General features: G+C 50.2%; 3 protein-coding genes across 3 annotated transcripts in view; 1 reads left to right on the forward strand and 2 right to left on the reverse strand.

The window, feature by feature from the left end:
- Nucleotides 1–14,214, reverse strand: part of LOC132766377 (HLA class II histocompatibility antigen, DR alpha chain-like) — a 43,459-nt gene extending 29,245 nt beyond the window's left edge. The window contains exons 1-3 of the mRNA XM_067465520.1: nt 14,118–14,214; nt 13,712–13,987; nt 9,053–9,334 (exon numbers count right to left, since the gene is read on the reverse strand). Coding sequence (XP_067321621.1) covers nt 9,053–9,334; nt 13,712–13,987; nt 14,118–14,214 — 655 coding nt within the window. The remainder of the gene's footprint in view (nt 1–9,052; nt 9,335–13,711; nt 13,988–14,117) is intronic.
- LOC132765349 (bromodomain-containing protein 2) overlaps nt 1–26,018 on the reverse strand; it is a 463,888-nt gene that overhangs the window by 171,464 nt on the left and 266,406 nt on the right. The window lies entirely within an intron of this gene.
- LOC132766327 (H-2 class II histocompatibility antigen, E-S beta chain-like) lies at nt 14,706–22,658 on the forward strand. The gene is made up of 6 exons (XM_067464996.1): nt 14,706–14,824; nt 15,015–15,293; nt 19,244–19,534; nt 19,755–19,859; nt 21,156–21,179; nt 22,430–22,658. The coding sequence occupies exons 1-6, from the start codon at nt 14,743–14,745 to the stop codon at nt 22,444–22,446; spliced, it is 798 nt and encodes a 265-aa protein (XP_067321097.1). The 5' UTR covers nt 14,706–14,742; the 3' UTR covers nt 22,447–22,658.

Here is a 26,018-nt window from a genome sequence, read left to right on the forward strand (position 1 = left end):
CCAACACCACAGTCAACTTCTACAGAACACGGCGAAGTGCCCCTGTCCTCAGGCCTCCCTTCTTCCCCTTTCACTGGACCCACGGAGCCCCTTCCCTGAAGGCCAGGTTCAGAGCAGGAGGCAAAGAAGGATGGTGGCATTGGAGACCCTTCAACTTGGGCTGGAGAAGTCTTGGGTGCCCAGCCAGACTGACCCCACTGCCTCTGCAGCCTGTGCATGGTCTCCCTAGGGGACAACCCACCCCTGATATCCTGTTGAAGGACAGCTATGGCCCATGGACCACTCTTTGCCCACCTCTACTCTGTTGTTTACCCTCAAGGTTGGAAAGAGCTATCTTGGATTATAGGCCTCCTTCCATATTTAGGACATGAAGGAATCCTTTGGGGGCAAGACGTATATCCATAACACCCATCATTCTGGTACCACCTACTCTTTCAGCTGTTCAGTTTTGCCTTACATTGCCGGCTCCTCTGGATATTTAGGTCTCCTGCCAGTCTTGATCAAAGTCCGCAATGTGCTGTAAACGCATGGTGTGGTTGTCATACGAAGGGAGATGGGAGATGTATGTAGGGAACTCTTCCTATGCTGTTTTGCTTTGCTGTTGTATGAGCACCGGGACTGTGGTGCAGCTGTCTGAGTGTCAGCTGCATTAAGATCACTTCTGACCAAAAGGTCATGAGTTCGAAGCCAGCCCGGGGCGGAGTGAGCTTCTGACCAATTGTGCAGCTTCTTGTCGACCTTTGCAACCCGAACGGCAGTTGCATCTGTCAAGTAGGAAATTTAGGTACCACCTATGTGTGGGGAGGCTACTTTAAATAATTTACGAGGCCATAAAAAAGACTCCTACAAAGCACTCCAGCAAAAGCATGTGGAGAATGTGGAAGTACTTCATCAGTGTCGCAGGTGGACGATGAAAGCGACAGCTCCCCTGGCAGCCAGAAAAAGTTAGCCTCTGACTGCTTGTCTATATCTGCTGTGTGTCTTTGGAATTGAATGTTTGCCATATATGTGTACCTTGTAATCTGACCTGAGTCCCCTGCCGGGGTGAGAAGGGCAGAATATAAATACTGTAAATAAATAAATAAATAAATAAATAAATAAATAAATAGGGTTGTTGTAGGTTTTTCGGGCTATATGGCCATGTTCTAGAGGAACTTTGGCCTAGAGTGCTACCAGTAGGCAGATGATACCCAGCTACTCTTGCATCTCGAACCTGGGACAACTGCGATTCCTGAGAACTTTAGGCTGTGTTTGGAAGCAGTGATGAGTTGGCTGCGAGCGAGCAGACTCAAAGTGAATCCTGCAAAAACTGAGAGCCGCCAGAATTAACCCAGTCTCTGCCTGATTTCGATGGGGAAGCTCTGGTTCCATCTGCCACTGTTAAAAGCCTTGGGGTTGTGTTGGATTCATCGCTGACGGTGGAGACCCAGATCACTGCCGTAAGGAAGCAGGCCTTTTTTCACCTTCGCCAGGCAAGGAAATTGGCATCCTACCTTTTGGTAGAAGCATTGGCAACAGTAATCCACGCAACAGTCACCACGAGGTTGGACTATTTCAACGCCTTATATGCCGGTCTTCCGAAGTCAACAACCCAGAAGATTCGGATGGTCCAAAATGCGGCGGTCAGGCTGCTAGCGGGATCATCTCTAAGATCCCATATTACACCGATTCTGCAACAACTGCATTGGCTACCAAGAGAACATCGGATCTCTTACAAGAGACTGATCCTGACATTGAGAGCTCAAAATGGCCAAGGACCTTGATATCTTAGGGACCGCCTCATTCCTTTTCCCTATCAGTAGTCACCTCGATCCACCCAGGAAAATCTCCTCTACATGCTGGGCTCTAGGGAGGGAGGGACACCTGGAAGCTACAAGGCATAGTAGAGCTTTTTAGACCTATTCTCAAATTCTGTGGAACTCATTGCCTCCATACATTAGAGCAATGTCGGAGTTGCGGCCTTTTGTCAAGGCGCTCAAGACTTGGCTGTTTGGTTGTGCGTTTAAGTCGTCAGATCTAATTTGCCAAATAGTCACTGTTGAATGTTTTTATGTGGAATGTGTTTATATTGTGTAAATGCTATTTTAGACTGTAAGTCGCTCGAAGCACCTTGGTGGAGAGCAACTAATTAAGAAATGAAGTGAAGTGAATTCTCTCCTGACGTTTCGCCTGCATCTATGGCAAGCATCCTCAGAGTTAGCATCCTCACTACCTCATAGAATCATAGAATCAAAGAGTTGGAAGAGACCTCATGGGCCATCCAGTCCAACCCCATTCTGCCAAGAAGCAGGAATATTGCATTCAAATCACCCCTGACAGATGGCCATCCAGCCTCTGCTTAAAAGCTTCCAAAGAAGGAGCCTCCACCACACTCCGGGGCAGAGAGTTCCACTGCTGAACGGCTCTCACAGTCAGGAAGTTCTTCCTCATGTTCAGATGGAATCTCCTCCCTTGTAGTTTGAAGCCATTGTTCCATTGCGTCCTAGTCTCCAGGGAAGCAGAACACAAGCTTGCTCCCTCCTCCTCCCTGTGGCTTCCTCTCACATATTTATACATGGCTATCATATCTCCTCTCAGCCTTCTCTACTTCAGGCTAAACATGCCCAGTTCCCTAAGCCGCTCCTCATAGGGCTTGTTCTCCAGACCCTTGATCATTTTAGTCGCCCTCCTCTGGACACATTCCAGCTTGTCAATATCTCTCTTAAACTGTGGTGCCCAGAATTGGACACAATATTCCAGGTGTGGTCTAACCAAAGCAGAATAGAGGGGTAGCATTACTTCCTTAGATCTAGACACTAGGTTCTAGATCTAAGGAAGTAATGCTACCCCTCTATTCTGTAATGGTGGACCTCTGAGGATGCTTGCCATAGATGCAGGCGAAACGTCAGGAGAGAATGCCTCTAGAACATGGCCATATAGCCCGAAAAAACCTACAACAACAACCCAGTGATTCCGGCCATGAAAACCTTCGACAATACAAACAAACAAACAAATAAATATGCCCTCCCTAATCCTGTTTGGCATCTCATTCCCGGTCCATCTCTAAGCAACTATTGCACAACTCTAGTCCTGGGAACACTCGTTGTGGGGACCCCACCTGTCCCCTGACCCCAATCTATGGGGCGCGACTGACCTGCACCTGTTCCCAGTGGACACTCATGGAACAAATGTGTTTGGCGAGAAACACATTTTGTCACCATTTGGTTTATTGTTGAAGTCTTTCATGGCTGGAATCACTGGGTTGTTGTAGGTTTTTGGGGCTATATGGCCAGGTTCTTCGTGTTGCAGCATAAATAAGTAAACAAAGCTGGAACTATGTATTGTCGAAGGCTTTCATGGCTGGAATCACTAGGTTCTTGTGGGTTTTTTTGGGCTATAGAGCCATGTTCTAGAGGCATTTCTCCTGACGTTTCGCCTGCATCTATGGCAAGCATCCTCAGAGGTGTGAGGTCATCTCATTCCCGGTCCATCTCTAAGCAACTATTGCACAACTCTAGTCCTGGGAACTCTAGTCCTGGGAATGAGAGGAGAGACCTCACACCTCTGAGGATGCTTGCCATAGATGCAGGCGAAACGTCAGGAGAAATGCCTCTAGAACATGGCTCTATAGCCCGAAAAAACCCACAAGAACCTAAAGCTGGAACTCCCAAATCCAACAATCTGTTTATTTATTCACCACCTTTTACTCAAAGGTCTCAGGCATGTGCACAGTCAAAGCAATCAAACAGATTTAAAACAGTACAGATGAATAAGAATGCCATTAAAGCTCGTTATATTAAAACACAGCTTCAATATTTAAGCTTTGTTTGTTAGGCAAGTTAGAATTTTGCAAAATCAGTCTGGAAGAGTAACAGAAGACATGACCTCTTTCCCCCAAATAGAGTGATTTTAGGGTCTTCACCAAATAAGCTGGGGGTATCCTCCTGTCTGAAGCTGAATGAGAGGAGAGAGTTCCTTCAGGGATATGCAGAACTGGGAAAGGCTCCCTCGCCAAGGCTGAGAGGAGAGTAATGGGCCTTTGAGTGCTGGACGGGGGTTCTGGAGAGCAGGGTCTGGACCCACTCAGCCATGGAAGCCACTAGGCGACCCAGGGCAAGTCACACTCTCTCAGCCTCAGAGGAAGGCAAGGGCAAACAACCTCTGAGGAAACCTTGCCCAAAAGGCAAAGCAAACTCAGAAACAACTTGAAGGCACAGAAGAAGAGCAACCAGTCTCAGCCATCACATATGTTACTGGTTGCCAGGTGGATGGATGGGTAATGGTGGAGCACTGAGTTGGTTGCACCCAGTCTCTTTGGTTTGGGTCCCCAGTGGGGTTCTATGAAGGAGCAAATGGGGGGCTCTTGCGGCTGATGGCGGCAGGGAAGCTGGCCTTGGATGTGATAGGGAGAGCAGCAAATCAGGAGACATCCTTGCGGAAGCTGTTGCAGGGAAAGAAGTTCCCATATTTCTCACCTGAAGAAAGAAGGAGGTTAGGAGGGTGGAGCAGGGTGAAGTGCACATCTGGAGTACAGATTCATTGAAGCATTTCTGGAAAAGGTGGGGTCCTGGTGTGACTCAAAGTCAGGACTGACCCCAAGACTCCTTCCCCATCCTGAGGAAGGCCTCCATGCCCCCACCCCCTCCCTCCATGGCAAAGTTGTTGGCATTGGGGGAGAGGTGTCCCCTTTGCTAGGCCATTACTTCTCAATTCAGCTGTGTTGCTGATACGAAACAGTCTGGACTCACAGGCCAACACTCCGTCCACTGCGGCTGTTGTGATTGCTTATCCTCATGGCCTTGAAGAAGAGGACGGTGCCCACAATGATGCCCAGGATGCCGATGGCCAGGCCCAGTCCACAGAGCACGTTCTCGGCCGTCTCCGGGAGGGGAGTGGGACCCTTGGACTCTGCGGATGGGACAGGAGAAGGTGGGTGAGGGAAAGTGTGCTGCTGTTCCTTCCCACTCAGTCTCTGAACCCCACCGTACATTGGTTACTCAACACAACTACACTAGTTCTGTGCTATCACAAAGTTTCTACTTATTAATGGCCAAGTATCAAGCCAGTGGTAGTTGTTGCCCTTGGTTGCAGTCGTTGCCTTTTCACCAAACTGAGCATCCCTCCCTTCCTGGCCTGCAAGTGTTTTTATTTATTTATTTACTACATTTATATTTCATCTACTTATACCCCGCCCTTCTCACCCCGGGGGGGGGGGGGGACTCAGGGTGGCTTACAAAGGAGGCACAATTAGATGCCCAAATCACACAGCAAACAATACAAAATATAACAGTTCAACAATTAAAATGAAACATCAATACCTATTAAAATCATAAAAACTATCTCATGTCAGAGTCCATATATCAGAGTCCATATATCCATTCCATTCCATTGTCCTTGTCTATCGATAGGTCCTTTAATCAGTTGTCAGCATGGCCAAAAGCTTGGTCCCACATCCAGGTCTTTAGTTTTTTCCTAAACGCTAGAAGGGAAGTCGTCGATCTGATCTCCCCGGGGAGTGAGTTCCACAGGTGGGGGGCCACCACTGAGAAGGCCCTGCTCCTCGTCCCCGCCAGTCTCACTTGTGCAACTGGCGGGGTCGAGAGCAGGGCCTCCCCAGAAGATCTTAAACTTCGAGGTGGGACGTAGAGGGAGATCCGTTCGGACAGATACACTGGGCCGGAGCCGTATAGGGTTTTGTAGGTCAAAACCAGCACTTTGAATTGTGCTCGGAATTGGATCGGCAGCCAGTGGAGCTGACGCAACAGGGGGGTGGTGCGCTCCCTGTACGCCGCTCCGGTGAGCAATCTGGCTGCTTCTCGCTGGACTAGTTGAAGTTTCCGAGCAGTCTTCAAAGGCAACCCCACGTACAGTGCGTTGCAGTAATCCAACCGGGATGTGACAAGAGCGTGGACCACCCTGGCCAGATCCGACTTCCCAAGGTACGGGCGCAGCTGGTGCACAAGTTTTAATATCCCGCCCCTCTCAGCCTACAGACTTGGAGCGGTTTACAGTTAGTATCAAAGACATAAAATACAATATAAAAACAATCAATTTAAATATAAAACCAAGTAAAACAATCAATATCAATAAAAATATCAATAAAGCATATATCAATTTGAGTCTCCTAGTTAAAAGCGTTATCCAATAATATCATTGAGTCGTTCTGTTTTTTCTCCATGTCTGTTATATTGTGTCTGCAAACACTTGCTCAAAGACCTGTTAAAAGGGAAGAGGCCAATCTAATATCCTTGGGGAGGGCGTTCCATACCCGAGGGGCCACCACTGAGAAGGCCCTGTCTCTCGTCCCCACCAACCATACTTGTGACAACGGCGGGATCGAGAGCAGGGCCTCCCCAGACAATCTTAGAGTCCTGGAGGGTTCATAAGGGGAGATGCGTTTATCTGTCAAAGGAGGGTCTCCTGAAGCAGGTGGCATTCCACATAAACTTCCCTTAAGCAAAACACGAGGGTCTTTGTGGTGTTGCAACCCCTGGGTGTCATCCGACTTGGGCTGCCAGTTTGGGGGCAAATAGGATTATTTTTACTATACATTACGTCTCCATGATTTTAGTGCATATTGTTTTCTCAGTGCAGATGCAAGTAAAACATTGGGGGTTTACAGCCACCCAAAATTCCAGTTGGTAGGGCATATGGACAACCCTAGTTTTGTTCTACATTTCAATGCATTAACTATGAACCTGTGGGGTTGGACTGGGTGGCCCTTGTGGTCTCTTCCAACTCTTTGGTCCTGGGAAGTGCTGCAGTGGTCTGAGTGTCTAACTGCCGCTCCCAAGACCAGGGTTCATTTTTGTTGGGTATATGCAATCTCCCACACATTTCCTGTTTGTGCCATGCTGTAATGTGACCTCCTCAAATTCCAAAGTTTATTGCACATAAGCTAATGAGTTGCCCACCATCTGAAAATGTATTGAGGTCATGTAGCCATCTGACCATATGTTTGCAAGTGTAAACATATGGTCAGATGGCTTTGTTCTTCCCAATTTGCCCATTTGCCATTTTGCCTATTTTGCTCTGTTTTGCTACCTTTTGGGATGTAACGGTTTGGAGAAGAGAGGCCTTTACCATCTTTGAGGCCTAACTCATTGCTCTGAATGTAACCGAAGGATTACATTCTCCTCTCTCAAACTACAAGAGAGGAGATTCCATCTGAACATTAGGAAGAACTTCCTGACTGTGAGAGCCGTTCAGCAGTGGAACTCTCTGCCCCGGAGTGTGGTGGAGGCTCCTTCTTTGGAAGCTTTTAAGCAGAGGCTGGATGGCCATCTGTCAGGGGTGATTTGAATGCAATATTCCTGCTTCTTGGCAGAATGGGGTTGGACTGGATGGCCCATGAGGTCTCTTCCAACTCTTTGATTCTATGATTCTATGATTTGTTACGTGTATGAGATTTACATCATGCACGCTTTTCTTAGTAAGTAAATTCTTTGATCTTTAACTCTGTGTCTGAAATGGTTATTTGCATTCATATTTCCTAAAAGAAAGGGGGGGGGGTGGCTGTGTAGTTTGTTGGTCTCTATTTTCTTTAAGCCCCAGGCATTCTCTATCTTTAAGCCCCAGGCATTCAAACTACGAGAGAGGAGATTCCATCTGAACATGAGGAAGAACTTCCTGAGTGCGAGAGCCGTTCAGCAGTGGAACTCTCTGCCCCGGAGTGTGGTGGAGGCTCCTTCTTTGGAAGCTTTGAAACAGAGGCTGGATGGCCATCTGTCAGGGGTGATTTGAATGCAATATTCCTGCTTCTTGGCAGAATGGGGTTGGACTGGATGATGGCCCAGGAGGTCTCTTCCAACTCTTATGATTCTATCTAGCTCTGCTCAGAAAAACCAAGATTATGGCAACAAGAATGATTGACAACTGGAAAATAGAGGGAGAAACCGTGGAGGCCGTGACAGACTTTGTATTTCTAGGTGCAAAGATTACTGCAGATGCAGACTGTGGCCAGGAAATCAGAAGACGCTTACTTCTTGGGAGGAGAGCAATGTCCAGTCTCGATAAAATAGTAAAGAGTAGAGACATCAGACTGGCAACAAAGATCCGCCTAGTCAAAGCCATGGTATTCCCTGTAGTAACCTACGGATGTGAGAGCTGGACCTTAGGGAAGGCTGAGCGAAGGAAGATCGATGCTTTTGAGCTATGGTGCTGGAGGAAAGTGCTGAGAGTGCCTTGGACTGCGAGAAGATCCAACCAGTCCATCCTCCAGGAAATAAAGCCTGACTGCTCATTGGAGGGAAAGATACTAGAGACAAAGTTGAAGTCCTTTGAATGCCACATCATGAGGAGACAGGAAAGCCTAGAGAAGACAATTATGCTGGGGAAAGTGGAAGGCAAAAGGAAGAGGGGCCGACCAAGGGCAAGATGGATGGATGGCATCCTTGAAGTGACTGGACTGACCTTGAGGGAGCTGGGGGTGGTAACGGCCGACAGGGAGCTCTGGCGTGGGCTGGTCCATGAGGTCACGAAGAGTCGGAGACGACTGAACGAATGAACAACAAAGCTCTGCTCCCCAAGCTTCCTGCTGGGCGCATTTAAAGGCTATTGATAAGCCAGCATTGATCTGGTGTTGTAATGACTACCAGCATCATGCAAATATAGTTTTATACATCCATTTCCCTTCTTGGTCATGGAAACCCAAGGGGTGGCCTTTGAGTGACGAAGTCTCAGCCCATAGAAACCCCATGATAGGGTCACCAAAAGCCAGAAATGAAGTGAAGCCACACAACAACAACAACAACACATTGGAAGGGCAGGCTGGAGTTCAAAGATGAGTGGGAGGGAATGTGTCACCCTATTTGTCACCAAAAGGCTTTCAAATGCAGTCACTGTTGGGTCCAGGGGACTTTGGGCCCTGCAGAATGAGAAGCCAGGGCTATCTTCACCCCACAACTACTTTGTCCCTTTCTTGCCCTGAAAATCACCACCAAAATGGGATTCCCTAAACCTCAAACTAAAAAGGAATCCCAATTCTTTCTAAAACTGAAAGGAGGGGGAAGCTGAGTCCAGCATCTCCCTGTCTCCACAACAAGACCAAGCAGAGCCAAACCTGCTGACTTACCCCATATCGTGGTCAGGGGCTCTGGGAGCCCCCAGTGCTCCACTCGGCAGGTATAGAAATCTCCATTTTGTGGGATGAATGGCAGGTAGGAGAACTTGGAGAAGGCGTTGTCTGTGGTGGGGAGGAAGCCTGTCTCCTTCACCCCCTCAGAGACCACCTCCCCGTTCTTCAACCAGGTCACGTTCAGCACTGGAGGGGAGAAGAGGTCCACGAAGCAGATGAGGATGTTGGGGTCCCCCATCTCCACGGGGTATTCAGTGTACACCTTGGCCGAAGGGGCAGCTGGGAAAGGGAGACAAGACAGAGCAAAGCTTCTTGGGATGAGCCTATTGGCAGAAATCAGTTTTTGATATTTATTGACCTCGTATCCTTGTGAAGGCCCCTCCCCCCCTGGTGCTGCAGTAAGTTAAACTGCTGAACTGCTGAACTTGCTGTCCAAAAGGTCAGTGGTACAAATCTGCGGGTTGAGGTGAACTCTTGCTGTTAGCCCCAGCTTCTGCCAACCTAGCAGTTTGAAAACATGCAGATGTAAATAGATCTGGCAGGAAGGGAACAGTCCTCAATGCAGTCATACCAATGGCCACATGACCCAGGAGGCGTCTATGGACAACGCTGGCTCTTCAGTTTGGAAATGGAGATGAGCACCAACCCCTGGAATCAGACTTGACTGGACTTAATGTCAAGGGGAAACCTTTGCTTTTACCTTGTGGATAAACTGTAGCATCTCCAGGGTTTGCAAGCAACACCAGGACTAAAAGTATTTGCAAAGGGAAATGCAGTGTAAACGGAGACAGGGAATATATGCTCGGTCTCCCCTAACAATTTCAAACTGATGTCACTGAACCAAGCACAGCAGAAGGTATGTCCATGAATTGAGGGTTTGGGCATACATTTCTGTTGTGGACTTGAAAGAAGAGTTACAGAGTGGTGGTGGTGGTGGTGGTGGGGGGGTTATTTCTTTTTTTTCTTCACGACATTTCTATGCCGCCCTTCTCACCCCGAAGGGGACTCAGAGTGGCTTACAAGATATATATACATATAACTAGCTGCCCCCCTGCCACGCGTTGCTGTGGCCCAGTCTGGTGATCTGCAATATAAAGTAAAGAGAAAGTGTTGGTTTCTAATATATGTAATGTCTTTCTGCTTGTGGGTAAACTGTATTTCTTGCTGTGTCTTTGTCAGTGTTGATGTGGAGTGTTGATCTGGTTTGCCCACTCTGGAACAGGCAACATATCATTGTCTTTCTTTAGGGGCTTCTTTCAAATCTATGATACTATATCTCTCTGTGTGTGAATCATATACATCTATCTGTATCTATGGCTGGATGGCTCTTTGTCAGGAGGGCTCTGATTCCATTTTCTTGCCCTGGTGAAGTGAGTTGGGTTGGATGGCCTTAAGTATTTTCTGTTGGTCATGGGGGTTCTGTGTGGGTAGTTTGGCCCAATTCTGTCATTGGTGAGGTTCAGCATGCTCTTTGATTGTAGGTGAACTATAAATCCCAGCAACTACAACTCCCAAATGACAAAATCAATCCAGCCTCAACTTCAGCAGTATTTAAATTTGGGCGTATCAGGTATGTGTGCCAAATCAAATCAAACTACAACTCCCAAATGTCAAGGTCTATTTCCCCCAAACTCCATCTGTGTTCCTATTTGGGCATAAGGATTTGACAATGTGGAATGAATTATGGATTCTGGATTGGCGAACGTTGAGTATTAGATTGGTTTTATGGATTGTGATGTATAATTGATGTTTTAGCTGATGTTTAATTGTTTAAAGTGCTGTTGATATATGTTTTTATTGTTGTGCTGGCATCAAATTGTGCCTTTTTGTAAGCCGCCCTGAGTCCCCCCTCGGGGGTTGAGAAGGGTGGGGTAGAAATGCTCAAAATAAATAATAAATAAAAAAAATATTGAGTATTCATGCCAAGTTTGTTCCAGATCCATCCTTGTTTGAGTCCACAGTGCTCTCTGGATGTAGGTTTCGGGTCGTGGGAGAACTCCTCCACCCACCTGCGGTGGAGGATGTCCCTGACGACCCCGCAGCTCGGTGTCGCGATTTCGCACACCATTTTGCAGATAAAGTCGCCCAGATACGCCTCGAGCTCGACTCCAATTCCATCGCAGTGCCTGAAGAGGTGACGGAGGTACCTGCTTGTCCAATTTTGTGGGATTCTTTTAGGCATGTTCTTCCTGAAATCGTGGAGGAGATTCTTGGGGCTGTGAGAGCGACCACCTCATCTCTAGACCCATGCCCATCTTGGCTCATTAAATCAGCCAGGGAGGGGTTGGTTGACTGGTTTGTGTTGATTGTCAATGCATCGTTGGAGCAAGGGATTTTTCCATCTGGTTTGAAACAGGCAGTGGTTCGTCCACTCCTCAAAAAAGCTTCCCTTGACTCCACGGTGCTGAGTAACTACAGACCGATCTCCAACCTCCCCTTTCTGGGCAAGGTGCTGGAGCGGGTGGTCGCCTCGCAGCTCCAGGGCTTCCTAGACGATACCAACTACCTAGATCAGGCACAGTCTGGTTTCAGGCCTGGTCATGGCACCGAGACAGCCTTGGTCGCCTTGGTGGATGACCTCCGCAGAGAGCTGGACAGGGGGAGTGTGACCCTGTTGGTTCTCCTGGACATCTCAGCGGCTTTCGATACCATCGATCATGGTATCCTTCTGGGTCGTCTCTCTGGGATGGGCCTTGGGGGCACGGTTCTGTCGTGGCTCCGGTCCTTCCTGGAGGGACGCACCCAGATGGTGAAGCTGGGAGACGCCTGCTCGGACCCCTGGCCTTTGACCTGTGGGGTCCCGCAAGGCTCTATCTTGTCGCCCATGCTCTTCAACATCTACATGAAACCGCTGGGAGAGGTCATCCGGAGTTTTGGAGTTGGGTGCCATCTCTATGCGGATGACACACAACTCTACTACTCCTTTCCACCTAATTCCAAGGAGGCTTCTCGGGTGCTGGATGAGTGCCTGGCCGCTGTGTCGATCTGGATGAGGAAGAACAAGCTGAAGATCAATCCCGACAAGACAGAGGTCCTCCTGGTCGATCGTAAACCGGATCGGGGTATAGGGTGGCAACCTGTGTTGGACGGGGTTACACTCCCCCTGAAGCCACAGGTCCGCAGTTTGGGTGTCCTCCTGGATTCTTCGCTTACACTTGAGGCTCAGGTGTCGGCGGTATCCGGGAGGGCCTTTGCACAACTGAGACTTGTGCGCCAGCTGCGACCGTACCTCGTGAAGGCAGATCTGGCCGGGGTGGTCCACGCCTTGGTCACCTCTAGAATGGACTACTGCAATGCGCTCTACGTGGGGCTGCCCTTGAAGACGGCTCGGAAACTACAATTGGTCCAGCGGGCAGCAGCCAGGATGCTAACTGGAGCTCATTATCAAGAGAGGTCAACCCTCTTGTTCAAGGAGCTCCACTGGCTGCCATTTATTTTCCGAGCCCAATTCAAGGTGCAGGTGCTCACCTACAAAGCCCTGAACGGTTTGGGACCACCCTACCTGCGTGACCGCATTTCCATCTACGAACCCACACGCTCACTCCGGTCATCTGGGGAGGCCCTGCTCGTGATCCCACCTACGTCGCAAGCGCGCTTGGTGGGGACGCGAGACAGGGCCTTCTCTGTGGCGGCCCCCCGACTTTGGAATGCCCTTCCAAGAGAGCTTCGTCAGGCCCCTACTCTGGCAGTTTTCAGAAGGAACCTAAAAACTTGGCTGTTCCGATGTGCCTTCGCAGATTAGGAATCCCCATCCCAAGTCCTACATGCACTTTAGCACAACCAATGTTGCTGCACACCGCACTTAATCCTACGTTCCTCCTGCCATCTCAGCACTTTTAACCCTGTACCCCATTGCGATGGCCGAACCAGTTTTAATAGTGTCTTGATGTATTGTCATTGTGGTTATTTTGCTTAATTGTTTGATTTGCTTGTTTATTGTTGTGTTATGTTTTCTATTGTATTGTGTTTTGTGGCTTCGGCCCGTGTAAGCTGCATCGAGTCCTGCGGGAGATGCTAGCGGGGTACAAATAAAGTTAATAATAATAATAATAATAATAGGTGAACTACAACTCCCAAAGTCAATGCCCATGAAACCCTTCTAATGTGTTCTATTGTTAGTCATGGGGGTCCTGTGTGCCATGTTTGGTTCAATTCCATCATTGGTGGAGTTCAGAATGCTCTTTGATTGTAGGTGAACTATACATCCCAGCAACTACAACTCCCAAATGACAAAATCATATTTTGAGTGATGGTCACTCCTTGGGTTAGTAGGTGTCTTGTGGCCAAATGTGGTGCCAATTCCCCCAGTGGTTTTTGAGTTCTGTTAATCCCACAGGCGAACATGACATTTTGATTTATATAGATTAGCCTAGCACAGGAGACAAGGCGGAAGTGTCCCCTGGCCCCCCCTCTCTTCACTCTGGCCCAGAGCGGCAGTTTCCCTGGACGGAGAGACCTCCTGGCCAGGAGAGAAGAAGGCCTTGGTTGAGGAAAAGGAGAGGGGGCTCCTTTCCTACACTTCCAGGGAGGGTGAGTGGGTGGGTGAGAAAGGCCGGCAAGGGCTGCCTCTCCTCCAAGAAGGGGGCCCGACGGGGAGGGGGATGGGCAGGGCAGGGGGACTCGGGGGGGGGGGGGGTGACGGGGTCAGGGCTGTACCGTTCTGGGCGCGCGTCCCGTTGCTGAGCTTCGTGAAGACCTCCAGGTTGTTCTTGAGAGTGGCGAGGCTGCCCAGGGCCACCGCGGCCTCGAAAGAGGCGAAGTGGGCGATTTCGGGGAGGTTCCAGGAGACGCTCTTCCGGGCCCAGTCCACCTGGAAGAGGGCCTCGCCCTCGAACTCCTGCAGGACCTCGCCCGCCTCCGCCGCCGCCGCCTCGGGCCCCGATCCTGGGAAGCTCTCCTGGAAGAAGGCCAGGTTCACGTAGTTGGGTGCCTCTGCCAGAAGGAGAAGGAGAAGAAGCCGCGGGCGGGTTGGGGGCAGCGCTCTTGGCGGGGGGAGGGGCGGCCAGCAAGGAAGACCCCCCTCCCGAACTCCCTCACCCTCCCCCCCCTCCCAAGTGCTCACTTTCCGCGGCGAGGGCGGTGGGGCGGGAGAGGGCGAGGAGGAGGAGGAGGAGGGTGAGGGGTGCGGGCAGCTCGCGGGGAACAGCCAGGCCGGCCATGCTCGCTCGCTCGCTCCCTCGGGGCTCTGCTGGTGGGCGCCGGGCGGAGGAGTGAGTGAGTGGCCCCGTCGGAAGAAAGGACGGCGCCTCCGCCACGCCCCTCTCGCCGCGGACCAGCCAATGGGGGAAAGGCCCGCCGCTGACTCTTCTGTTGCCGGGCAGAACTCTCCGGGAAGGAGCCCCGAGGGCCGTGCTTCCCGGAGCGGGTGCCCTTTAGGCCCTTCCCCTCGCCCATCTCTCTGGCGCCGAGGTGTGAGGCAGAAGGAAGAGCGCCCGTCGGGGTGCCTTTCGGGACCCCTCTGCCCGGCGACTGATGACGCGGGCGGGGCGCTGCGCCTGGTTGGCCGGGAAGGAGGGGCACCCGCCCGGGCTAAGGACCGGAGCCGCCCCAGAAAGCCGCCGTCCCGAGCTCGAGACAGAGGCAAAGCTCCGTCTGCTCTCTCCCGGCGGCGCCATCAAGGGAGGAAGGGAGGGAAAGAGAGAAAGAGGGAAAGAAAGAGAGAGCCGGCCTCTGCTCCTCCTTTGGCGATGGGCCCCTCCGGGAGGGGCTGGCCCTTGGCGGCGTGGCTCTGGGCGCTGCTCCTGCCCGCGGCGGCAGTCGCTCCCCCAGGTGAGCTGCTGCCGCTTCCTTCCTTCCTTCCTTCCTTCCTTCCTTCCTTCCTTCCTTCCTTCCTTCCTTCCTTCCTTCCTTCCTTCCCGGGGGAGCGGGGCGCAGAGGGCCCTGGGGAAACGGGGCCAGGCCAAGGGCCTCAGCGCTCTCTCTCTCTCTCTCTCTCTCTCTCTGCCTGTCTCTCTCGCAGCCCATTTCCTGTACCAAGAGAGGGGCGAGTGCTTCTTCCCCAACGGGACCGGCTCCGGAGCTCCGGGGCGCTACCTGTTCCGCGCCATCTACGACCGGCAGGACATCGTCCGCTTCGACAGCGACGTGGGCCGGTTCGTGGCCCTCGCGCCCATGGCCCAGGCCAACGTGGACACGTTCAACCGGGACCCGGACCTGCTGCGGGCCCAGATGGCCGACGTGGACCGCTTCTGCCGCCACAACTACGAAGGCTTGGAGCCCTTCGCCCTCGGCAGGAAAAGTGAGCATCCCTTCCTCCCCTCCCTCCTTGTGCCGGTCGGGAAGGGGGGTGGGGGTGGAAGGAGGAAAGGGGCCCAAGACTTTCCCGGAGGGGGAGGGGGAGGGGGAGGTTGGCCACCCCCTGGGTATATTTTAGAGGGTTTTTTAAAGAGTTTTTTTTAGAAGCCATTGAAATCCACAAGCACGTGGACAATTTCAACAGAAAGGAGGAAAACATGAAAATGAGCAAAATCTGGCTACCAGTATTTAAAAACTCTAAAATTGCAACAGCAAAACAGCAGAGAGGAAACAAACAAGGATATCTAATCACCTCTCAACAAGAGTTTGCTCCAGGCACTGTCAGCCCATTGTATGCTAATCAAGGTAGTCAGTTGAAACATTCACACCTAGCTCCAGCAGACAAGAGTCATAGAATCATAGAACCCTAGAATCCTAGAGTTGGAAGAGACCTCCTGGGTCATCATCCAGTCCAACTCCCTTGTGCCAAGAAGCAGGAATACCGCATTCAAATCACCCCTGACAGATGGCCATCCAGCCTCTGTTTAAAAGCCTCCAAAGAAGGAGCCTCCACCACACTCCAGAGCAGAGAGTTCCACTGCTGAATGGCTCTCACAGTCAGGAAGTTCTTCCTAATGTTCAGATGGAATCTCCTCTCTTGTAGTTTGAAGCCATTGTTCCTTTGCGTCCTAGTCTCCAGGGAAGCAGAAAACAAGCTTGCTCCCTCCTCCTCCCTGTGGCTTCCTCTCACATATTTATCCATGGCTATCATGTCTCCTCTCAGCCTTCTCTTCTTCAGGCTAAACATGCCCAGCTCTTTAAGCCACTCCTCATAGGGCTTGTTCTCCAGACCCTTGATCATTTTAGTTGCCCTCCTCTGGACACATTCCAGCTTGTCAATATCTCTCTTGAATTGTGGTGCCCAGAATTGGACACAATATTCCAGGTGTGGTCTAACCAAAGCGGAATAGAGCATGGGGAGCATGACTTCCCTAGATCTAGACACTAGGCTCCTCTTGATGCAGGCCAAAATCCCATTGGCTTTTTTTTGCCGCCACATCACATTCACATGTTGGCTCATGTTCCCCTTCCTCCCCACAAGGACTCCAAGATCTTTTTCACACATCCTGCTCTCCAGCCAGGCCTCATCGTCCCCCATTCTGTATCTTTGCATTTCGTTTTTTCTGCCAAAGTGGAGTATCTTGCATTTGTTCCTGTTGAAACTTCATTTTCAACTCATGTTCTCAGAGACCTCTTAGCTTTCCTGGCGATCTGTTCAATGCTAGCCTTTGCATATTCAGGCATTCACATTATAATAAAAAACAAACAATCCTTATCAGCACCAGGATGATGAGCTCCCATATGTCACCTCCAGCTCCACATGCAGAGACATGAGAGAAGCTTCCCACAAAGCCCTGAGAGGAATTTAAAAGGAAGATATAATAATAATAATAATAATAATAATAATAATACACTTCGTGCTGTCGAAAGCTTTCAGGGCCAGAACCACTGGGTTGCTGGGTGTTTTTCAGGTACCTGCCCATGTTCTTCCAGAAGCATTCTCTCCTGATGTTTCAGCTGGTGGCACAGTGGGTTAAACCCCTGTGCCGGCAGGACTGAAGACCAACAGGTCACAGGTTTGAATCCGGGGAGAGGCGGATGAGCTCCCTCTATCAGCTCCAGCTCCTCATGCGGGGACATGAGAGAAGCCTCCCACAAGGATGATAATAACATCAATTCATCCAGGTGTCCCCTGGGCAACGTCCTTGCAGACAGCCAATTCTCTCACACCAGAAGTAACTTGCATTTCTCAGGTCGCTCCTGACACAACAAAAAAATAAATAAATCTGCATCTATGACAGGCAGGCCTGTAGCTAGGATTTTGATTCGGGGGGGGGGGGGGGAGTCAGGATCTACCCTAGCAGACCTTTTGTATCATTATCCCAATACCCCCCTGCATGTGGGATATATTGAGCATGGTGATCAGATCAGGGGTGCTTTGAATGTAATTTTACAGTTTCTTGGCAGATTGGGGTTGGACTGGATGATGGCCCATGAGGTCTCTTCCAACTCTATATTCTGCCCTTCTCGTCCCAAAGGGGACGCAGGGCAGATTGCAGCATATATACGGCAAACGTTCAGTGCCAGGACAAGAATTCATGTACGCATACATAAAACATTAAAAACATTAAATTCTCATGTCTCTCATAGTTGAGGTCTACCTATGATGTCAATCACAGGCCTCTCTCATCTTTTAAAGTAGGAGAAATTGTACAATTGGTATCTGACTAAATACTCCCCCCCCCCCCCCCCCCCCCCCACTGTATACCTGTGGAATAAAGTCCAGGGTGGGAGAAGAAACTCTTGTCTGTTGGAGGCAAGTGTGAATATTGCCATTACCCAGCTTGATCAGCATTGAATGGCCTTTCAGTTTCTAAGCCTGGGAGGATCCTGCCTGGGAGGATCCTTTTGTTCGGAGGTGTTAGCTGGCCCTGATTGTTTCCTGTCTGGAATTCCTCTGTTTTTTTGAGTGTTGCTCTTTATTTACTGTCCTGATTCTAGAGTTCTTGAATACTGATCACCAGGTTTTGTTCATTTTCCTAGTCCTGGACCACTCTCACAATCACCATGTCAGACTAACAGTAGGAAGCTATTGAAACCCACAAGAAGCATGTGGACAATGTCAACAGAACGGAGGAAACCATGAGAAGGAACAAAATTTAAAAAAACTCTAGAATCAGGACGGCAAATAAAGAGCCACACTCAAAAAGCAGGGGAATTCCAGACAAGAATCAATCAGGGACAGCTAACACCTTTCAACTAAGGATTCCCCCAGGCAGGAAGTAGCCAGGCTTTGAAGCTGCAAGACTTTTCAATGCTAATCAAGGTGGCCAATGGCAACATTAACATTTGCCTCCAACAGACAAGAGTTCTTTCTCCCACCGTGGACATTATTACGCAGATCTATATATATATATTGCCTAGTTTCCAAAAACCTCACAACCTCTGAGGATGCCTGCCAAGATGTGGGCAAAATGTCAGGAGAAAATGCTTCTGGAACATGGGCAGATCCCTCGTAATCCAAGGATGGTGGTCCTCCAAGATGATGGTCCTGTTGGCGGTGGGTCTGTAGGTGGCTGTGGAGACTTATTCTTGATCCACATATTCTCCTGCAGTGAGGACATTGGTTTCCAGGTGGAAGGCGATCCCGGTTAGGGTTGATTTGATGTACCTGCTTCCTCTGGGCACATTTCTCCCTTTCGCCCTCCGTTCGTGCCTCTTCAAATTCCGCAGCACTGCTGGTCACAGCTGACCTCCAGTTAGAGTGCTCAAGGGCCAGGGCTTCCCTGGGTTATCTCATGAATTTGGTGGGGTTTTTCTTGGGCCAGGAATCTTCAGAGAAGGCTTTGGCAGCTCCTTCTACTAAAACTCAGCCCCCAGGATTCCTTGCTGGTCTCCCATCCAAAGGCTGACTCTGGCTGCCCCTGCTTAGCTTCCGAGATCAGACCGGACCTGGTGCCTTAACTGTCATTTCTCATGTGGGCTGTGCTGAGCTGAATTGCTGATTATCTTGGAGGCTGCATTTGTTATATCTCTGCACACACAAATATAATTTTGACATCCAGAATGAAGAGCAACACATGAAGCATCAGCTCCCCAAAGCCCTGAGGACCCTCTGGATCCCCCTGGGGCCATCGGGGCATCACGATCCCATACTAGGCCCAGATCACATCACAAAAACCATGTTGTGTGGGTCCTGTGGCGTAAGAGGGCAGCACAGCACACAAATAGATCTTACTTAATGGATGGCTTCAAGTCCTCCAGTAGGTTCTCCATCCCATGCCAGCAGGCAGATTGGACCATTCCAATCACAACCCCCTCCTTTCACTTGACGTCCTCTTTGACTTGACTGTGGGTTTGGGACATCCTTTCCTCTGCTTCTTTCCACTCCAGTTCTGCCCAAGATGATGATTGCCCCCAATGGCTATGGGGGCTCCTCCTCCTCCCGCAACACCATGCTGATCTGCACCGTGGACCACTTTTTTCCAGCCAAGATCACAGTCCGGTGGTTCAGGAACCGGAACGAGGAAAAGGGGGATGAGGTGATGACCACTCCTATCATCGACAATGGAGACTGGACTTACCGGATCCAGGTTTTGCTGGAGACGCAGCCGGAGAAGGGAGACGTCTACACCTGCCAAGCGGAGCACGCCAGCTCTGCCAGCCCAGTCTCCGTGGAGTGGAGTAAGCAATTCAGCACCAAAGGCATCCCCAGGGTCCTCCTGCCCTCTGCTCAGGGGTCTCCAAAGAAGGAGGGACCCTACCATCCCCATCACACAGGTCTTCCCAATGTGGCTTTTGGAGGTGTTGGGGGGGGACTGATGCCCTGCCGCTTTTTAAACCTATGCTTCCTCCTCCTCCTCCTCCTCCTCCTCCTCCTCCTCCTCCTCCTCCTCTTCTGCAGGACCTCAGTCGGACTCCGCCAAGAACAAGATGTGGACGGGGATTGTGGGCCTGGTCCTGGGGGTGGTCTTTGTAGGCGCGGGGCTCTCCCTCTACGTCAAGAAAGGTGAGGCTGTGTGTGTGGCATTCTGGGGACCGCTCCTGAAGATCCTCGCAGTGGTAGAGTGTAGCTCAGGGTGGTCATAGAATCATAGAATCAAAGAGTTGGAAGAGACCTCATGGGCCATCCAGTCCAACCCCATTCTGCCAAGAAGCAGGAATATTGCATTCAAGGCACCCCTGACAGATGGCCATCCAGCCTCTGCTTAAAAGCTTCCAAGGAAGGAGCCTCCACCACACTCCGGGGCAGAGAGTTCCACTGCTGAACGGCTCTCACAGTCAGGAAGTTCTTCCTAATGTTCAGATGGAATCTCCTGTCTTGTAGTCAGGTGTTTGGGCTGCAACTCCCAGCATCCCCCTCACCAGAGGCCATTTTGGCATATTTCTCTGGGGACCCGTCCAGACCAGGCTGAGGAACCAAGGCCAAGAGGTGTTGGTTTCCTAAAGGAAGAAGGGGGCACCCATGGTCTCCAGAGGAGGAGAGAAGCCTAGAAGCACCAAGTTTTGTTTGGGGACTGCAATTCCCAGCACTCCTTTCCATGGCTGACGCTCAGCCCAAGGTGATGGGGCTGTTTGGTGATTTAGGGAGGACCACGGATTCAACATCCCAAAGGAAATCTATTAACTTATCATCTATCAGTCTAAAATTTGCTATCTCTATCTGTCCCTCTCTCTCTCTCTCCTTAATGATATGATTCTGTGTACCATTTGCCATCTCTCTCTCTCTCTCTCTCTCTCTCTCTCATCAATATTACAGCCCAACATCTATTATTTGTTGTCTGTTTTTAGGCTTGTTTCTGAGGTTCTTTGAGGCACTGATTTGTTGAATAGACCATGTCAGCTCTAATTCTTTAGTTAGTGTTATTATGTATTGGGGAATCTGAGCTGTTAGGCTCAAAAATAACCCTCAGTTGGGGTGATTCCACCATAAATATAGCAGAGTGAGAGCTGTTCAGCAGTGGAACTCTCTGCCCCAGTGTGTGGTGGAGGCTCCTTCTTTGGAGGCTTTTAAACAGAGGCTGGATGGCCATCTGTCAGGGGTGCTTTGAATGCAATTTTCCTGCTTCTTGGCAGAATGGGGTTGGACTGGATGGCCCATGAGGTCTCTTCCAACTCTTTGATTCTATAATTCTATGATTCTATGAACCTGGGAATGAAGCCAGCAGAGTCATGGACTCCCAGAGGGGTCTCTGCTGGCAAAGGGGCCATGGGGGGGGGGTGTCTGTGTGTGTCTTGAGGGGGGTCCTGCCTTTGGGGGATCCTTTGGCCCTGACCAAAACCTTCTTCCTTCCTCTCCCTCCAGGCTGTATTGTGCCCCCTGCAACAGGTAAGGCTCACTCCTCCCTTTTGGGGGCCTAAAGCTTTCATTGGGGGGATTCCCAGAGAGAGAGGGGGGGGAGTCCTTTCATTGCAGAGGACCCCCTGCTTTGTAGCCCCTGCCCCTTCGGATGATGAGAGGAAGCTGTGAGGGGAGGGCCCTAGAAAGGAATCTCCTTTGTGGAGAGAAATAAATGCTGTATCAATAAACATAATACACATAATCATAATAAAACACTCCCCCAGCCCCCCCCCCCCCTCAACACAGGCACACGACAACTACAGGAGCTTAGCTGTGGTTGCAGTTCCCGGCTGCCCTGGGACGAAAGGAGTCACTGGGGTAGGGGGCAGTGGGCTTCCCTGATGGCAGAGGGAGGCCGCTCTCTTTGGGCAGGGGGGAGGGGTCCCCTATAGTCTCCTGCCTTGGAAGGCATTGGCCACTGGGTGCCTGGGGAACTATAACTCCCATTGTCCTGGGTCAATTCCCCCCACCCCTCCAGCATTTTCTGTTCATAGGGTGGGGGTGGTGGGTGGGAGCAACAATTGTTGGTAGGAGTTACAGGGCTATCTGGATGTGAGTGCCATCTTGGGAAATGCATGGGTAGATAGATACGAGGGTTGATTGAAAAGTAATGCCTCCACCTTTGTAACTCCTCAACAGATGGCAGTACTGGTATGCGGCAGGTACTGGCTTATTCAGTAGACTCTCCTCTACGGTTCCATTTTGGTGGGAAGCCTTAGCATTGAATGGTTGTGTTGTTAAAGTGCAAATTATGGAGTCTTGCGCAGACAATCAGTCAATGCAACTTAAGCAACGTGTAGTCATTGAATTCTTGACAGCAGAAGGTGTCACCTCAACATCTTTAAACTTTCTCACCCAATGACGTACAGTACTCACATCAACATAATCACCATAAAGAGCTTGCATTCTCTGATGAATCTCCTTTGGGGTGACACCTTCTGCTGTCAAGAATTCAATGACTGCACGTTGCTTAAGTTGCATTGACCGACTGTCTGCGCAGGGTTCCATATTTTGCACTCTAGCAACACAACTGTTCAATGCTAAGGCTTCCCACCAAAATGGAACTGTAGAAGAGAGTCTACTGAACAGGCCAGTACCAGCTTCCCTGATGGCAGAGGGAGGCCGCTCCCTTTGCGCAGGGGGGAGGGGTCCCCTATAGTCTCCTGCCTTGGAAGACCCCCTCCCTCCCCATTGGCCTCTTGGCCCCCCAATTGTCCCCTCTGTCTTCTCCCTCGCAGTGGGACTCATGGAGTAGAGATTGGCCTCCACCTCCTCCGAAGAGAACACCTTCCATCCTTCCTCCTCCGTCGCCAAGACGGGAAGAGCCTCGTCCCTTGAGACCCCACTTGACCCTCCTTCGGCGAAGGGTGCTGCAAATCCCATCTCTTTCTGTGCCCTAGCCGTGATCTCGATGCCTCTGTTTCTCTGCGCTTCAATCTTTCAATAAAGAGATGCTTCTCGCCCCTTCCTGGCCTGACACTCCATGCCTTGCTTTAGTTTAGCGCTTTCTTGGGCAGCATGTCTGAGAGCAGGGGTGGACTAGCTGGCCTCCAGGGCCCCTCTTGGTCAAGTCTGGACCAAATCCGTCATTGGTGGGATTCACACGACTCTCCAGCTGTGGCTGGACTATACCTCCCATCATCCTCTGCCAATTACCTCCAAACCCCAATATATAATAATAATAATAATAATAATAATAATAATAATAATAAACTTTATTTATACCCCACTACCATCTTCCCATGGGACTCGGTGTGGCTTTCATGAGGCCAAGCCCACAATACAACAATACAAGCAATAGAAGCAACAATACAATACAAAGCAATTAAAATAAATCTCATAACACAAAAAGCAGAAACATGGTATTTTAATGGTATTTTAAGCTGGCCACGATGGGCCCGTGTGCCAGGCTTAGTCCAGATCCATTGTTGGGGGGAGTCACCGTGCTCCTTGATTGTGGGTGAACTACAGCAACCAACACCCATGGTCAATTTCCTCCAATCTCCACCAGTATTGAAAGTTGGCTATGTGACAAGTTTGGTTCAGATCCGGCATTGGCCACTGGGTGTCCGGGTAACTATAACTCCCATTGTCCTGGGTCAATCCCCCCCACCCCTCCAGCATTTTCTGTTCATAGGGTGGGGGGTGGGAGCAAGAATTGTCCTGATCCATTGTTGGTAGGAGTTACAGGGCTATCTGGATGTGAGTGCCATCTTGAGAAATGCATGGGTAGATAAATAGATGGATGGATGGATTTATTTATTATTTATTTACCTTACTTCTATACCGCTGTTCTCAGCCCGAAGGCGACTCACAGCGGTTCACAACAATAAGAGACAGCAGAATTCAATGTTACAGTATAAAAACAGTTAACAACTTAACACATTACCCAATTAATAAACAATAAACAATAAACAATTACTACAATAGCCATTCACTATCATCTCATCATGAAAAACATGATCCAGATTCGTCATCCATTGTTCCATTCCAGTGTTCATTAACCAATCATTGCACTCATTATTCGAACGCCTGCTCAAACAGCCAGGTCTTCACTTTCCTGCGGAATACCATTAGAGATGGTGCTAGTCTAATGTCCGTAGGAAGGGCGTTCCACAGCCGAGGAGCCACCACCGAGAAGGCCCTATCTCTCGTCCCCGCCAGCCGAGCTTGAGAAGCAGGCGGGATCGAGAGCAGGGTCTCCCCGGAAGATCTCAAAGTCCTGGTGGGTTCATAGGCAGAGATGCAGTCAGATAGGTAGCTTGGGCCGGAACCGTTTAGGGCTTTAAAGGTCAATGCCAGCACTTTGAATTGAGCCCGGTAGCAAATTGGTAGCCAGTGGAGTTGGCGCAACAGGGGGGTTGTATGCTCCCTGCGCTCCGCTCCTGTTAAAATCATGGCTGCCGAGCGTTGGACTAGTTGGAGCTTCTGAGCCGTCTTCAAAGGCAACCCCACGTAGAGAGCGTTGCAGTAGTCTAAACGGGATGTAACCAGAGCGTGGACTACCGTGGCCAAGTCAGACTGTGGATGGACTGCATATTCTCCCACCATGGGCCCCCTCCCCTTCTCAAGCAGAGTGATTTGCAGACAGGCCAGTCTGAGACAGGTTAGCCTGACCCTGAACCAGCAGATGCTGTACAAACAGGGGAGCTCCAGACAAGAAACGATCATCTCCCAACAAAGGCTTCCCCCAGGCAGTAAGAAGCACCTTTGAAAACCGCAAGGCCATCAAATGCTAATCAAGGTGGCCAACTGAAACATTCACACTTGCCTCCAACAGGCAGGAGTTCTTTCTCCCACCCTGGGCATCATTCCACAGGGATATAAACCCAATTTTCCTAGTTTCCAACAGACCTCAGAACCTTTGAGGATGCCTGCCACAGATGCAGACGAAATGTCAGGAGAGAATGCTTCAGGAACATGGCCAGAAAACCCGAAAAACTTACAACCCATGGGGGTTCTGTGTGGGAGGTTTGACCCAATTGTGTCCTTGGTGGGGCTCAGAATGCTCTTTGTAGCTGAACTACAAATCCCAGCAACTACAACTCCCAAGTGTCAAAGTCTATTTTCCCCAAACTCCACCAGTGTTCACATTCAGGCATATTGAGTATTGGTGCCAAATGTGGTCCAGACCCATCACTGTTTGAGTCCGCAGCTCTCTCTGGATGTAGGTGAACTACAACTCCCAAACTCAAGGTCAATGCCCACCAAACCCTTCCAGTATTTTCTGTTGGTCATGGGAGAACTGTGTGCCAAGTTTGGTTCAATCCTATCATTGGTGGAGTTCAGAATGCTCTTTGATTGTAGGCGAACTATAAATCCCAGCAACTACAACTCCCAAATGTCAAGGACTATTTCCCCCAACCTCCACCAGTGTTCACATTTGGGCATATGGAGTATCTGTGCCAAGTTTGGTCCAGATCCATCACTGTGTTCTCTGGTTGTAGGTGAACTACAACTCCCAAACTCAAGGTCAATGCCCACCAAACCCTTCCAGTATTTTCTGTTGGTCATGGGAGTTCTGAGTGCCAAGACTGATTGAATCCCACCATTGGTGGAGTTCAGAATGCTCTTTGATTGTAGGCGAACTATAAATCCCAGCAACTACAACTCCCATGTGTCAAGGTCTATTTTCCCAGACTCCACCAGTGTTCACATTCGGGCATATTGAGTATCTGTGGCAAGTTTGGTCCAGATCTATCAGTGTTTGAGTCCACAGTGCTCTCTGGATGTAGGTGAACTACAACTCCGAAACTCAAGGTCAATGCCCACCAACCCCTTCTAGTGTTTTCTGTTGGTCATGGGGGTCTTTGTGTGCCAAGGTTGGTTCAATTCCATTGTTGGTGGAGTTCAGAATGCTCTTTGATTGTAGGTGAACTATAAATCCCAGCAACTACAACTCCCAAATGACAAAATCATCCCCCCCCCCCCCAAATGTTGGGGGTCACCACAACAGAAGGAAATGTATTAAGAGGTGGAGGCATTAAGAAGGTTGAAAAACACTGGTAGAGATTCCTGCCTAGAGACCGATGACGCTGCAGATAAAGGCGAATTCCCATTGGTGGAACATGAGCGTGAAGTAGGGGAGCTTCTGCCAGGAGACTGATGACGCTGCAGATAAAGGCGAATTCCCATTGGCAGAACGGCAGAGAATCAAGCCAGGGGCGACTCTGCCTAGAGACTGATGACGCCCCAAGGGAGGAGAGTTTCTATTGGGGAACCTGTGCACGAACCCCAGGGGTTTCTGCCCAGAGACTGATGACGCCAGAGATGGAGGCGAATTCCCATTGGCTGATCTTGGCTGAAGCCACACAGTGCTGTGTTTGG

The sequence above is a fragment of the Anolis sagrei genome, chromosome 2, assembly GCF_037176765.1.
Source record: "Anolis sagrei isolate rAnoSag1 chromosome 2, rAnoSag1.mat, whole genome shotgun sequence".
NCBI lineage: Eukaryota > Metazoa > Chordata > Lepidosauria > Squamata > Dactyloidae > Anolis > Anolis sagrei.

Coding starts and splice junctions, on each gene's coding strand:
- LOC132766327 (XM_067464996.1), top strand. CDS start 14,743: ATGGGCCCCTCCGGGAGGGGCTGGCCCTTGGCGGCGTGGCTCTGGGCG. Junction 15,294..19,243: donor CTTCGCCCTCGGCAGGAAAA/GTGAGCATCCCT, acceptor TTTCCACTCCAG/TTCTGCCCAAGATGATGATT. Junction 19,535..19,754: donor CCCAGTCTCCGTGGAGTGGA/GTAAGCAATTCA, acceptor CCTCTTCTGCAG/GACCTCAGTCGGACTCCGCC.